The sequence below is a fragment of the Abramis brama genome (genome assembly GCF_963993115.1).
Source record: "Abramis brama genome assembly, chromosome: 12".
Lineage (NCBI taxonomy): Eukaryota > Metazoa > Chordata > Actinopteri > Cypriniformes > Leuciscidae > Abramis > Abramis brama.
Window position 1 is genome coordinate 18,585,271 of NC_139974.1, and position 16,145 is coordinate 18,601,415.

The window sequence follows — 16,145 nt, forward strand, 5'->3', positions numbered from 1 at the left end:
TTGAACATTTTAACAAAATACTCTATTTTGAACAATTCTAATAGCAAAAACAGGGAAATAAAACATCTCACTATAGACATTCCAGAAGTGATCTTTTTCCAACTAATATATAAAATATATTTCTCAAATAAATTACAATAAACTGATAATTATAGTGAAAATCCTATTACTTTCAGCTCTTCGTCGCTGCTCCTCTTCACCTCCTCCAAAACACCACCAAAAGCTTTGGAGTAAATCTGTGCGTTTATACGAGCTCCGTGTGGCGAAACAATGCGCTCTGTATGCGTGTCTGTGCGCTCTGTGTGTGAAATGGCGAAAGCACACATGTGAACGAAAACTTTCTGTATTGTAAAAAGCACTATATAAATAAATGTGGGCGAACAAACATTCCAGATGAGCTCATGCATAAAAATAATAAATAGAGATCTCTTGGCAAAGTAACAGCTGTAGCTTCTGTGATTCAACAATAATGGGGAAAAGCATGATTTTCAAATCTACACCCCTGCCATTTGTCACCTGAACCACCACTGAATGGCCGGGATCCTGTCTTGGCTCTTCAGCAAAAACATGAATGAAGTGAGTATGCCGGTCATATATATACCCATATGTCCGTGTGTGTGACTCGGCATTCAAATCTGACTGGCCAATGTCCATCGGCTCGTATAGTTACTACTTGGAGGTGATTGGGCCCAGGCAAGACCCCATGACGTCAATCCGACGTAACGTACATGAATGACTGAATAGGAACCCTGGTTTCCTGAAGGGAACGAGACGCTGCATCTTGTTCCCTTCAGGGAACCAGGGTTACATACGTAACCCGAGACATTATTAGGTTGTTGACATCACATCATCTACCTCTAAAAATGGCATGCTTAAATGCTCCTTTGGATAGCATATACAGTGCAAACTTGTTCAAATTTAATATTAATTCAAGTCTCATCTGATTGGAAATTCATTCATACAAAAGAAATTGCACATAACTCAATTACACTTATCACCAAACTATTTTCAGTAGGTTTAATTAAAAAAAATCCAAAAAGAAACATTGTTTCATTGTTAACTACATTGAGCAATTTCAGAAACAAAGTATTTTATACAGAGATATCGTACAACATTTTCTATCAGACATTTAAATCTATTAGTTAAAAAAGCATAACTTACAGCAAAACAGTATAGACATGCATTATTTACACATACAGGTCTATTGAAATAGAAAACTTAAAACATTCTGGATTAAATCACTATAGTTAGCTAAGATCAATACATTAATACATAATCAGTACGTTAAGTGTAACATGCCAAAGTCCATTACTGTCTGGGAAGAATTAATCCCACTATTATGTATATCATACTCCTTGGCATTAGACCTTATTTTTCAATAAAAATAAAAATAAAAAATAAAATAAAAAAATCAGACTTATTTAAAAAAAAAAAAAAGCAAGAAAGAAATAACTATATTTTTATGACATATAACATGTCACATAACATGGAAAATATTTTTGATTGACACAATCCTATTTTTAAATCATCAGTAAAAAGGAGGAATGTATGGCTTGAGGAATATCATACTTTAGATTAAAAGGCACAAAAACTCCATTCCTACATTGCCTTTGAACAGTCTTTGTCTTGTACTAAAATTCACAAGTGTTACATAAAATATAATTATATACATACACTAAACTTAATGTTATGCCAAAATTAATGAGTTAACAGAATACTGGGAGGACAAAAATCGCAGGACTTCACCAATATCATCACTACCACAATTCCAGATTTCCAGTGCTGGCAAATCCTGGATTTTCTCGAATCTTCCAGTAAGTGCCATTTGTCACCCATACCTCTCTTCCAGCGTGATCTAGGGTTTTTCTGATGAAAGAGAAATATTTGTTCATTGTTTTAATTAAGGCATTTACAATTACACCTGAATGTATTTAGTTGATGAATCATCTGTGTTGATTCATTCTGAATATGCAGAAGTTCATGGCTATTTTAAAAAATGTATATTATCTGCTAAATATTCCATTAATATATTATGCGATCCTCTGACATTATTATAAACCTTAGTATTAATAAATCACAGTGTATTTTACCAGGAGAGAGTTTAGAACCAAAAAAAAAAAAAACTTAATATGGGATAAATATTGAGACTCACATAAAGAAACGCGGAACATGCTCTTCACCCCTTTTGGCCATTGCCTTGCGTCGGTCACGCTGTTTCTCCTCCATTTCATCCTTACATTTATCAGCTTCCACCACTTTACCCTGTTCAAGAAGTCTGTAAGGAAAATATACATTTACAGGTGCATCTAAAAAAAAAATATATTGAGGAAAAGTAAATAAAAAAACAAATTAAAATAGATCAAGTCTTCTTTTATTTTATTTTATTTTATTTTAAAGTTTATGGCTTACAGCTCATTAAAATAATCCAGTATCTCAAATGATTAAAATATTTACTAAGATAAATCAAAAAAGGATGTACAATACAATAAGAAAAAAAATATATATATAAGAAAAAAAAGTTCTGAAAAGTATGTGTTCATTTATGCACTTAATACTTGGTCGGGGCTCCTTTAGCACGGATTACTGCATTAATGCGGCGTAGCATTGAGGCGATCAGCCTGTGGCACTGCTGAGGCGTTATTGAAGCCCAGGTTGCTTTGATAGCAGCTTTCAGCTCATCTGTATTGTTGGGTCGGGTGTTTCTCATCTTCCTCTTGAAATGTCAAGAGGAAGATGAGAAATTTACTCTTGACCAATAGATTCTCTACAGGGTTCCGGTCAGGCGAGATGGCTGGCCAATCAAGCACAGTAATATAATTGCGAGCAAACCAGCCAGTAGTAGTTTTGGCACTGTGGGCAGGTGCTAAATCCTGCTGAAAAATGAAATCTGCATCTCCATAAAGTTTGTCAGCAGATGACTGCATTGATTTTGGACTTGATGAAACACAGTGGACCAACACCAGCATATGACATGGGCACCCCAAATAATCACTGACTGTGGAAACTTCACACTGGACTTCAAGCTAGTTGGATTCTGTGCCTTTCCACTCTTCCTCCAGACTCTGGGACCTTGATATCTAAATAAAATATAAAATTTACTCTCATCTGAAAAGAGGACTTTGGACCACTGAGCTACAGCCCAGTTCTTTTTCTCTTTAGCCCAGGTAAAAAGCTTCTGACATTGTCTCTGTTTCAGAAGTGGCTTGGTACTATGAATGGGACAGTTGTAACCCATTTCCCATGGTGCGTGGTGCCTCTTGATGCACTGACTCCAGCTTCAGTCCACTCCTTATGAAGCTCTCCCAAGTTCCTGAATCGGTTTCACTTGACAATCTTCAAGGCTTCAGTCATCCCTGTTGCTTGAGCACCTTTTCCTGCCACACTTTTTCCTTCCAGTCAACTTCCCAAGAATATGCTATGAGGGTGTCAATGATCATCTTCTGGACAATTGTCAAGTTGGCAGACTTACCTATGATTGTGGTTGAGAGTACTAAACTAGACCGAGAGATACCCGGTATTTATACTATATGAATGGTAATTTTATCAAGTTTGAAATTAAATATTCTAATATTTTGAGAGGTGTTTTTTTTTATTTGTTTGATCTTTAGGCCGAAATTATCAACATTAACATAAAAAAAAGGTTTGAAACATTTTAGGTTTACATGTTATTAGTCTAGAATATATTACATTTTCACTTTCTTAAATAACTGATGAAATATATTGCACTTTTCCATGATATTAAATCTTTTTGAGACACATCTGTATATATGAATACATATATTTTATAGCCATCTCTAAAACTTGCCTTAAAATATTCCGAAAAAGTTTATCAAAATAAGATGCAGAAACGTAATAACTGAAATAAGTACAGTAGTTCGATTCATTTTTAAACCATTTTTATCTTCATACACATTCCTTAAAGGGATACTTCACCCAAAAATTAAAATTCTCTCATCATTTACTCACCCACAAGCTGTCTCATACTTTTTATTCAGATAAACAAACAAACATTTTTCTAAAAATAATCAATTTCTGTAGTGTTCATTTCGTTAATGAAATCTATGGAGCTCATAATATGACAAAACGATTTGAATTTGAATTGTGTAAATTTGAATTATTTGCAAGTGTAATCTAACAAAATTGAATTTTAGGTGGTAGTTTAAATAGTTCTGAATTTGATTTTTTTTTAAACGAATATTGAACATTTGAAATTTAACAAATTGAAATGTTTTTATGGCTGAATTTTATAGACATGTATTTTCAAACAGCTATTTTTTTGTTCTGAATTCGTATACTGCAAATATTCAGTTTAAAAAAATACAGATTCAAGTTTTCAAGATGAAGAAATTCGGAACTTCAAATTCAGTTTTCTAAAAATTAAGTTCAAAAATTCAAGTTCAAAAATTCAGATCTTACAGAAAGTAGGTCACAGGTCATCCACAGGGAAGAGTAAAGGATCTCAGATAAGTCGAACAGAGCATTTTGGCTGCACTGCAGTAGTTTTCTGCCGCAAACGCGGTGGTGGTTCAAGAGAATCCGTGTATCTTTCGTTCAGTCGTTTTTTATTTAATATTAAGAGTAGAAAAATGAGAAAACAGCTTGAGTAGGCCTATTAGATTTCTAATATTCTAGTAATAATAGTCCGCTGCAGCAGTTGCACGGAGCTTACAAAACGCGAGTATTTCAACTATAGGCTACATTTAATTTTCTCATCAAACAACTAGACTAACGAATGGCTCGGTACAACAGAAGAGCCTAGAAAGGGCTTTTTCTCTGTGTAGACCAGCAGTTGGTCTGAATTTGCTATAACCTATAGGCTAGCCTATTTTCCGGACTGTAGCCTATCTAAGTCACGTTTTATCATGAAACACGCTGTGATTTATTCCAAAGTGACTCAGGCATATATAATGCAACGTTATAACGTTAAATAATCTAAATGTCGACTTTCAAAAGTAGGCGCGCCAAGAAGGCAATTCTCTGTATTTTGGTTCATTTTTGGTGAGCGCCAGAAAGATCTAAAGAGACCGAGACGCGCTAAAGCAGCGCATCATGTTGTTTTATTTATTTTTCAATGACATGATATTTTGTAGTCATTTTGAATGTACACAAATAGTAAACAAGCTCCATCGCACACCTGCAGGTAATAGGTGCGTAGGATAATAAGACCAGGTGGATCGTTTCAATAGACAAGCAATTCCCGCACACTATCGTAACTTGCAAAGAAGTAATATTTATTCACTCCTGATGAAGGTCGTGTGACCGAAACGTTGTGTGAATAAATATTACTTCTTTGCAAGTTACGATAGTGTGCGGGAATTGCTTGTCTATTGAATGTACACAAATAAAAATATACATTTTACTGTTTCGAATGATGTCATATTATCTGTATGACTATAAATAACAGCAGTGGAACAAATCCAAGAGATGGCGCTCGCGCATCGCGCTCTCACACAACATAGTATCAGTTCTGGCGTTGCTTCATATCGCAGACTGTTCATTATAAAAATGAAACACAATCAACCAAACATATAAAAAGTTATTCTGCCTAATTGAATTGGTCTGTTGTACAAAATAAAGGGCAAGCTGTGCCGCACACAGTCCTACTTGTTATTCCAAACATTTACCTTGCTGTGAAGACGCTGATTTAGCCTATATGCCTACATGTATTTTGGGACTCGACTGAAGTATGACGCCTTTTTATTTGTATTATAATATAATATATTAAAATACAAAATCTTCTGAGTTTTATGATGTAGGCCTTGTGTGTTAAAATGTATTATAATTTACATCTCAAAAGGATGCGCTTTGTGCATTCTCTGACATTATATTTATTTATTTAATTAATATTGAGTATCAATTGATGTTAAACAAAACGGTGTGTTATTTTCTCTGGCAACTAAACTTCCAAAAAAACAAAAAACTTCCAAAGCAAAGCCATTGTGCGTTCTCTCCGCGCTCCGCAGCTTTTACACACAGTTTTGAGAACGGCCAGCTAAAAAAAATAGGCCAAAGAAGTAGACTAACGGCTAGTGTCCGGGAAATGCGAGGTACGTTCATATTTATAAATAAACATAACTGATTTTGTCTACACCTAAATACATTTCCTAATAATAACAGTGATTAAGCCTAAATGTGGGTGGGGGTAATGAACACAATAGCCTATGTTTTTTTTTTTTTTTTTTTTTTTTGCCCAAATGGTCTCCACTCTATGCATTTTGTAATAATACAGCAACATTTTTTAACTGACCGTATTTGCCAGAAAATAAGTCGCATGCACATGAGTGCAAGTCACACCGGATCATGTTGAGAGAGAAACGCGTCATAAAAAAAAAAATAATAATAATAATATTAGCCTATTCAGCAATAGTGTAAAAGACCTGTAAATAAAATACAACATTTACATGATAAACACTGTTAACATGTAGGCTATGTGTTGCCTATTTTACTTTCCCTTACTGTATGACAAATGAATGCAGAAAACAACAAGAATGAAAAATAAGTAGCCATGTATAATAAAATAATATAGGCTACATAGACTATAAAAATAGCCTATACAGTGCCCTTTATTACAAACAACATTTAGCCTATTTTAAACGCCAAGCCTAAACAAATTTATTTAAATCGAAACGGTCGCGCATCTCTCATTCAGTCAAAAGTTTTCATATTTGCAATGTAACATGTGGATGCTAACTATTAATATAAAGAAGGCGTCATACTTCAGTCGAGTCCAGGCTAAATCAGCGTCTTCACAGCAAGGTAATTGTTTGGAATAACAAGTAGGACTGTGTGCGGCACAGCTTGCCCTTTATATTGTACAACAGACCAATTCAATTAGGCAGAATAACTTTTTATATGTTTGGTTGATTGTGTTTCATTTTTATAATGAACAGTCTGCGATATGAAACAACGCCAGAACTGATACTATGTTGTGTGAGAGCGCGATGCGCGAGCGCCATCTCTTGGATTTGTTCCACTGCTGTGATTTATAGTCATACAGATAATATGACATCATTCGAAACAGTAAAATGTATATTTTTATTTGTGTACATTCAAAATGACTACAAAATATCATGTCATTGAAAAATAAATAAAACAACATGATGAGCTGCTTTAGCACGTCTCGGTCTCTTTAGATCTTTCTGGCGCTCACCAAAAATGAACCAAAATACAGAGAATAGCCTTCTTGGCGCGCCTACTTTTGAAAGTCGACATTTAGATTATTTAACGTTATAACGTTGCATTATATATGCCTGAGTCACTTTGGAATAAATCACAGCGTGTTTCATGATAAAACGTGACTTAGATAGGCTACAGTCCGGAAAATAGGCTAGCCTATAGGTTATAGCAAATTCAGACCTACTGCTGGTCTACACGGAGAAAAAGCCCTTTCTAGGCTCTTCTGTTGTACCGAGCCATTCGTTAGTCTAGTTGTTTGATGAGAAAATTAAATGTAGCCTATAGTTGCAATACACGCGTTTTGTAAGCTCCGTGCAACTGCTGCAGCGGACTATTATTACTAGAATATTAGAAATCTAATAGGCCTACTCAAGCGGTTTTCTCATTTTTCTACTCTTAATATTAAATAAAAAACGACTGAACGAAAGATTCGGATTCTCTTGAACCACCACCGCGTTTGCGGCAGAAAACTACTGCAGTGCAGCCAAAATGCTCTGTTCGACTTATCTGAGATCCTTTACTCTTCCCTGTGGATGACCTGTGACCTACTTTCTGTAAGATCTGAATTTTTGAACTTGAATTTTTGAACTTGAATTTTAGAAAACTGAATTTGAAGTTCCGAATTTCTTCATCTTGAAAACTTGAATCTGTATTTTTTTAAACTGAATATTTGCAGTATACGAATTCAGAACAAAAAAATAGCTGTTTGAAAATACATGTCTATAAAATTCAGCCATAAAAACATTTCAATTTGTTAAATTTCAAATGTTCAATATTCGTTTAAAAAAAATCAAATTCAGAACTATTTAAACTACCACCTAAAATTCAATTTTGTTAGATTACACTTGCAAATAATTCAAATTTACACAATTCAAATTCAAATCGTTTTGTCATATTATGAGCTCCATAGAAATCTATGACGAAAAATATTCGTTGACGACCTTTTCTTCCATGACTAAGACGAGACGATAACGAGACGACACCATCGTCATTAAACGATAACTGTGACTATATCAACATGCAATATCGTTGACGAAAAAAGACGCAACTAAAATGTAGTTAAAAAATAAATATTACTAAAACCTCTCTTTGTTTTTGTATTACATACTGTTTTTAACAAGCTGCTACGAGAAATTATCAACTTTTATGAAAGATTCATAAAAGATAATGAAATTATCATTATGAAAGATTTCATGCTTGTGGTTGCCAGATTTCAAGAATTTAAAGGGATACTTCAGGATTTAGCATTAAGCTTTGTATTAGTAGAAAACCTGTAGTATTATCGAATTACCGTTCTTTCCACCCTCATTTCCCCCTGAGAGGAGAGATTTATGTATTTTTTGTCGTCATTTTGCGTCATCGGAGGATTTTCTGGCCAGAGGCTAAAGACTACAGCCAGTAGAAGGCGTTGTTCCTCATATTTTCAACCCGCCCATAGAAGGTGGGATCTCACTCACAGAATGTACACACAGTCAGCCGTCTTTCTTTGGAAGCTAAGCTAGCAGGCTCTTGTTCTGTGGAGAAAGCTGAATAGTACGAGAAAGCTGAGTAGTAGGAGAAAGCTGAGTAGTAGGGGTTACCATCCTCCTTTTCCCGGACTTGTCCGGCGGGCGAGATCGTTCAAAATGTCCGGGATTCGGCTTTTGCTTTCTGCGGTCGCCATTCATTGTTTACATGCACACCTCTTGTTTCAATCTAACTGAATTCATTCCGATCGGTGAATCTGAATGTAGTGTTTACATGAACGCTAAACAAGTGATCGGTTGATGTGCGTTTTAACACTGCTAAGAAAATTCCCGCTCCTCCGTGAGAGATGCGAGACCGGCGCGTCTCAGTAATGACGCCACCGGCCTCGCGCCGTTCTCCCGCAGCCGTCAGCCTCGTCCTGCTCGCCACAGTAAACATGATGAATGGCGACTGTAGAACGGCAAAAGCCAAATCACGGACATTTTGGGCGATCCCGAAATCCCAGGCAGACTCGTCACGGAGACTCACTGGTAGCCTAACCTTGTTGTTTTCAACTGCGCTCTCTTACCGGTAGGCGTGGCCTCCTAGGGCAGCGAAGCAAGTGCATTCTGGGAGTTGTTGTCTTTCATCCACATAAGCCAAAAATACATTTTCTGGCTTTTCTCAGCCTAGAAAGCTCCAAATTAAAAAATTTCTTCACATTTCTTCTACATAAATTACCTATTTTAAATACACATTCATCTTTCCAGAGGTGAAGTATCCCTTTAAATCCCCAATCAGAGCTTTTGTTAAAAGAACAAATTTTCAACCCAAAGTTTTACTTAATATTTGCAATCTGGCAACCATGCGTCTCGCTCTCTCTATACACTGCTGAAGAAGCGCGGATTATCTGAAAACATCAAAAACAGACAAACATGTAAGCTGGAGTTCAGTGATCTCCATTTGAGATATTTTGCTAAATGAATGTCATACAGCCAGTCTGTGTTCCTACACGAACCGCTTGTGCTGGTTTCTGTGACTAAAACCATAGTTCGAATTACAGTCCCCCAAAGGGACAGAAATATCAGTTTTGGGGGGGGGCAGATAATTTTTCTAATATTGTGAAAAAATATAATTACAGTTACAATACAAGTCAACTCCTATTTTCACTGTAGGAACATTTTAATGTAAAGCGATTTCAGACACCCCTATTGTGGACCGTACCATTTTTAACCACCGTGGCTAGAAGCAACGGAGATAGAGAACGACTTCAACTTCTCAAGCAAGTGTCAACGTTGAATGACAAAACGCTAGTTTCATAAAGTATCATTCTTTTCAACATTCCTTTATTTGTATATTCAAAAATATTTAAAATAATTTAATTTAATACAGTTATAATTTTTCAATGTAAATTATTTAATTTTATTGGTAACAGCCTAGTGTCTAATTATTTTAATTGAATATATCAAATTTAAGAATTTGAAATTAAAGATGGAACATACATTTAATAACATTAGGGGAAAATGCCCTTTATAAAGGTACAAAAAATTATTCTGAGTGTTTTCAAACAGTGATGTAATGAAACATTGACAATTTAAGCTTGAAGGGAGTAAAGCCTCTGTTTAGGCTATTAAGGAAATGTAATTTTGCCAAAAGAAGAACTTTTATTTTAAATAAATGTTCATTTTAAATCAGCCTACTTCAGTGTGATGTGTTACCATATTATCATGCTTAACACTAAGAATTTGAATAATTGTAATGTGATGATCAGATGCAGATATCTAAATCAAAGAATATAGGCGGTTTGCGGGTGGATTATTTATTTTTAATAGTGGATTCGGGTGACCGAATTGTGCACCAGATTAATGAATTTATCTTTAAAATGTACAAAATTTTCTTACGGGGGGCCCCCGGACCCCCCTAGAGATACCAAGTTCCACCAACAAAAAAATGTGGGAAACACATTAGGCTATATGATGATCTACAAAAAAATACACATTTAATTATCTTATTATTAAAATACATTATTATGATTTTACCACCTCCGCCTCATTTTGAGCCAGGAAAAACCCTGAAATAGGCAATAGGCTTCTTGTAAAGGTATTACTTTTACTAGTAATTAGAATGGTATTTCAGTGCACTTAACTTCTAACTTTTGGGAGTTGATCAAAACAGTTCTCTTTTGGATATATAATAACAATGAGATATTCTGTAGCTTACTGATTATCAGTTTGTCGCATGTTTAGACCTTGTATGCGTGTTGCACAACACATGTTGAACTTGGCGATCACGGTGGGGATTGATATGGTAGTGGACCATGATGGTCATAGAAGAAGTGATCATTTCAGATGAGATTGAAATAAACGTATCGCTAGGTTTTCTCAGAGGAGGGCTATGATAGAAATGTGCATGTCCATCTTGAACATAATCAGAATTATCAGCTAATAAGGATAAATATCCATACTCTGGTGCACTGGAGGGAGCATCTGAGTGGTTTCCACAGTTGTACCTTGACAGGCTGTAGAAAATTCTGATGGAATCACGTCATGTTCTGATATCAAAGATATGCAATGTGCAACTTGTATTAAGTTGTATGAAGCCTTTGCAATATTTCACATTTATATTTTTTGTATATATTTAATAGTTTTCACATGATTTGATATAATTGTATTGATTAGTTTGTTAAATTCACATACTTTATCTGTTGATTATTGTCTTATATTTAATATAGTATATCTTCAGTTTAAACCATAACCGCATGCTGTCCACTCAAGTGGACATCTGAAGATCTCTTTGAAAAAATTTAAATAAAATAAAATAAAAATCAAATCTTGTTTTTCATGCCCTAAGAGCAATAAAAACACATAGGAAAAAAATCCTGACTGAGGTTAGCATAATTCATGCATGAAAGGGTTAATAAAAAAAACGATGTAATTTGGAATTAGGCTAGAAATTTCACCGTTTTAATTTTTTGAGAGAAACGTTTTGTTTTCATAATGTAGAGAATGGGTTAATTTATGACAAATAGCCTATGAAAAAAAAAAAATCAGGAAACTAGATTAGGTAAAATAAACCATGCATATGAGTTTTATGAGACATTATGAGACTATATGAGACATGTCTAGATCTAGATCTTCCATCTCTAGATTTGTACTTGTATATGAAAGTGCAATAATTCTGATGAAATGCAAATAGAAATTTCTCAAATGACAACAATTGTTATGATTATAATTTTAAGCAAAATAATCGTTAGCCTATTATCAATTTAACCATTATGCAGCATAATGAAAATATGAAGTTTTCAATGACAAACGATTGACTAAAATGCCAGGCTTTTAGTCGACTAAAACTTGACTGAATGAAAACCGGGCAAGGTTGACTAAATATGATAAAAACTAAAAAGTACATTTGACACAGGACTTAGACTAAATGTAAAAATAGCTGACAAAATTAACACTACATTTCTGGGAGTAAATATAATGGAAGTGTATGCATCAGCACGTTGTGAAGCGTCACACAAGAAATTATGCGCAAGCCCTTTCTTTTTGCGCTAGTTCCACAAAACACTTACATCACGATTCATAACAGACTGACATTTAAGCCAAGCGTGAAATCATGTACGCACTGAGTTGTGCCGAGTTCACATTACACAATTTTCAAAGTCATCAGATCACTGTTCTTTTCACATTGCACGACTATCTGGAAACGTAGTTTGCGGACCAGACAAACACATGCGAGAAGTGATAAGACATAATGCAAGATTACGAGACTGGAATAGAAACATTTGGAATGGAATGGAAAAATCAAATAGACATTGGTGCTCCTGCCAAAGTTTGACAAAACTTTCCTCCATTTCTTGGATCCAAATAGACCATGAAGAAGCCTTTTCGGGAACTGAAGCCATGTTTGCTGATATTTAGGTCTATAACTCCTCCCCGAACTTCCCGCTGGTGTTGTACATCGCTGATGTAATTTCCAGGCAGAAGGATTTTCGCAGACAGGTCCAGATATTTAGCATGCCAAATATCTCATTGGGGTTGGCGACGCATCATTGATTCTCTCAGATCGTGTCTTTCATAATGCACACTGCGTGATTGTCATTCGCATGAACGAGCTATTTCGGGCATTTGTTGCCGATTTTGCAAAATCTGTCGGCGAGTGAAATCAGGGCTAAAATCGTGCTGTGTGAACTCTGCATTGCTAGTATGCAGCCTTCTGATTGAGAACTACTTATGCTCCCTACTATGCTATGCTCCTGTTTCCCTTAGTCTTAGTTTCCATTTTCTTTTGTTCTTGTATTTTGGTTGTTTCCACGGTTACTGATTATGTTCACTTGTAACTTTAGTTACTCATTGTGTGTATATAATGCCCTCAGTTCCCTTGGTTCATTGTCCTGTATTGTCCTCTTCTCCCTGCCTGTTTAAAACATTAGTATTTTTTGTAGAAAACCTGTGAAACTAAAGCGGAATCAATGGGTTTTGTTTTGGCCATATGTATAGTATAAATTACAGTTCAAAAGGTCAAAAAGATTGTTTTCTCTCTAATTACAGACCACATACCTTTGGTCTGGACGGAAGCGAGAGTCTGTTGGAGGCAATTTATCCTTTATATCAGGGGTCAGTTCATTGAGCTCTCTGGCATACTGGGAGAAGCCAAAGTAGTCAAAGTAATCATCTGGTTGAGGATCTGTGAATTATGATATAGACAATCTCTTAACATCCAACTAAACAATATAATGTGTGCAGTTTTGACAAAACAAATCTTTTACAGCAGAACTAAAAGTTAAAAGTTAATCAGGTTCTAATAAAACTAGATTGCAATTCATTCTGTAAAATGTATGTCATGACCTGCATGGCCATGCATGGTCACTCACTGGGCTTCCAGATGCATTGTGGGTTGGGAAAGGTATCACAGAAAATGCCTTCATGCCATGATCCCCCGAAGCGGTGTAGCACTCTGCCAGCACGGTCGAGAACGGTGCCCTGTACTTCATTCTTGCCGCTATCTTCTCCCCAATAACGTGACTGGACAAACAAGAAATAATATTAGGGTTATTATATACACATGTCTGACAATTTTACTTGAAACTGGCAATCTGGTCTTAATTGTACACAGAATGTTTATTGGTTTTACAGTGCCTGTAGGAGCGTATATTTATTTGTTTATGGTGTCTAAATCTAATTTAAATATTATATTTAACTTTCCTTAAATTTTATTTCTTTATTCGATTGTATTTTTATTTAACAATTATTTGTTGATATGAGTTTGTGCTCCAAATGGTACCGATGCACAGGTGCACTATAAGTTAATGAAGCAGTACAGACCAATTTGACGGTGGGGAGCAAGCAGAAACAATCATTGACTGCTTACACACTCAAAAGAACTAACGATCTCATGGACTTTGTCTTTCAAGTTTATTTTGCCAGTTTTGCACGTTTTTTGCAAATAAATTTTAGGAGAAGCTTTACCATTGACGAGCCAGAGTGTTGATTGATCATGACTCAAGAGGAAGCTCCAGACTGTCTCAAGGACTGAAGATTTGCCAGTCGATTAGGCATCCAAGATGGCAACATGGGAAATGCAGCTATGATAGCGCAAAGGTATAGCTATGTGTCTTTAAAGCAATGTGGTTATCAGCTGAAGTGTTGTGGTAAAATGAACGAACAAGCATATGAATGTTCCGTTAGAAACCCTTGAGTTTACACGTAAATTAGGCCTAAATTACAGCCAAGAAATATGAACTTTTGATTTATGTGCGAAGATAATTAAACAGCCAGCAAGAATGGCTGATTCAGACACTGATTTAAACACTGGTTTACCCAGTAAAGATTTCAAAGAAGAGATGTTGCGAATGCGCCCTCAGAGCCGGCAAACTGTCACACATGTAGCATCTGGACCATTGATACGCACAAATTATTCATTTTATTTAATGAATAATCCAGCAAACTCACTCTCCCAACAAATGCCTATGAAACTTCCCCCAAAACTAACAAATGAAGCTAACACACTGGCAGAACCCGGTGTCCTGTTACAGAACACATTAATACTGATAAGACTTTTTATGACCCCAAAAGGAATTTGCAGAGAGTTGTGACTCACTTGCTCCTCTCTTGCTGAGGAGAAATAAACACTTTTAATCCTATATATTCTATATATATCCACTTGAGAAATGTATAAACATGTATCTAATTTTCCCATCTCATGATTTTCTTTTTATGTGGTTTGGCCTATGTATTCATTCTCTCTTTTAAACTCTTTTGGATGAATGTTTCAGACTTGCATACACTGGTTAACCAAAATCATATGTGTAGCATGTTTAGTCTCTATAAACTCCAATCTTCATCCCCCATTTGTTAATTTACATTACATTTTTGCTAACTTTGTGTATTATAAGAATCTTTAAGATTCTTTTGTTAAACACCCAATCAAATTACATGTTCAAAGGCCTGTTTGAACAAAAGGTTGTAAAGAAATTACCTCCAGAGGGAACAACTTCTTATTGGCTCACACACCTCCAGAGGGTGTGACATCTTCACGCTTTAAAAATCACTGATCACAAGATCACGCCTCTTAGTCCCTTTCTGAAATCCTGATGTGAAGATAATGCTGAACTAGAAGTTTTCTAAGGACCACCAAGCTTGTGCCAGGCTGCGGCCTTGTCTTTCCATTCACCAAAGATCCTCTGACTCTCTCTCATCAAGACAACATCAGCAAAGATCAACTGGAGCCTCAACAAATTGCATCAGGACAGTTTAATTCAAATGGGCGAGACATGAAAGTATCAAACTTAGTCTCATTATTTGATACATTAAGTATCCTTACCTTACTGTTGATCTGCAGAATTTCAAACAATGCTAGAATTTCTTGCTTTCCTGTATTCTGCTTCAGCTTTCTTTCCCTTGGTAAACTGTATGCATGCATGTATGTTAGAGTAGTTTAAGTGTTTAGTCTAGTTAATAAAAGTCTTTTTCATGTCACACGTAAAGTTGTCCGTATTTCAAGCTCATATATACTGGAGTCCCTAATCATGCTGATTTTGACTACTTGCTCTTAGTAGTACTGTAAAGAAAGAAAGACATTTCCCATACCCCGGAAATGTACATTTCTTAGAATGAACAAACAATTAACACTGAGTGTTCACGGGACAAACAGGTTAATTGATTGTAATATTAATTTTACAACATTAAGTTAATTCTATTAACTGATCCAAATATTCACATAAAGTTATGATTGATTATTAATATTTCTTTAGAAGTCAAAATTAAAGATATGAGAAGCTGGTTTCAACCTAAATTGACACAAATTAATGCATTCTATTTTAATGTAACAAAATGGATTTTAGCCTTGACAAATCAGAATCTGATAAAAGTAAAGAGGTTATGGAAACTGGTGTGGAACAAAGTAGTCTGTGATAATAAAGATAAGCCAAGTCAGTATGCAGCAGCAGGTGCTGCTATATTCACCTATACCATGTTTGGTCTCTATAAATTGGTACTTTGAAGATCGAAATGATTGTGTATGAT

The 16,145-nt window shown here is 35.4% G+C and overlaps 1 protein-coding gene across 1 annotated transcript in view; it reads right to left on the reverse strand.

The window, feature by feature from the left end:
- Positions 1 to 1,003: 1,003 nt before the first annotated feature.
- LOC311093859 (oxysterol-binding protein-related protein 7-like) overlaps positions 1,004 to 16,145 on the reverse strand; it is a 156,534-nt gene continuing 141,392 nt past the window's right edge. Inside the window, exons 19-22 of the mRNA XM_084131482.1 lie at positions 13,496 to 13,646; positions 13,182 to 13,308; positions 2,153 to 2,275; positions 1,004 to 1,866 (exon numbers count right to left, since the gene is read on the reverse strand). Of these exons, the coding sequence (XP_083987608.1) occupies positions 1,758 to 1,866; positions 2,153 to 2,275; positions 13,182 to 13,308; positions 13,496 to 13,646 (510 nt within the window). The 3' untranslated portion in view covers positions 1,004 to 1,757. The remainder of the gene's footprint in view (positions 1,867 to 2,152; positions 2,276 to 13,181; positions 13,309 to 13,495; positions 13,647 to 16,145) is intronic.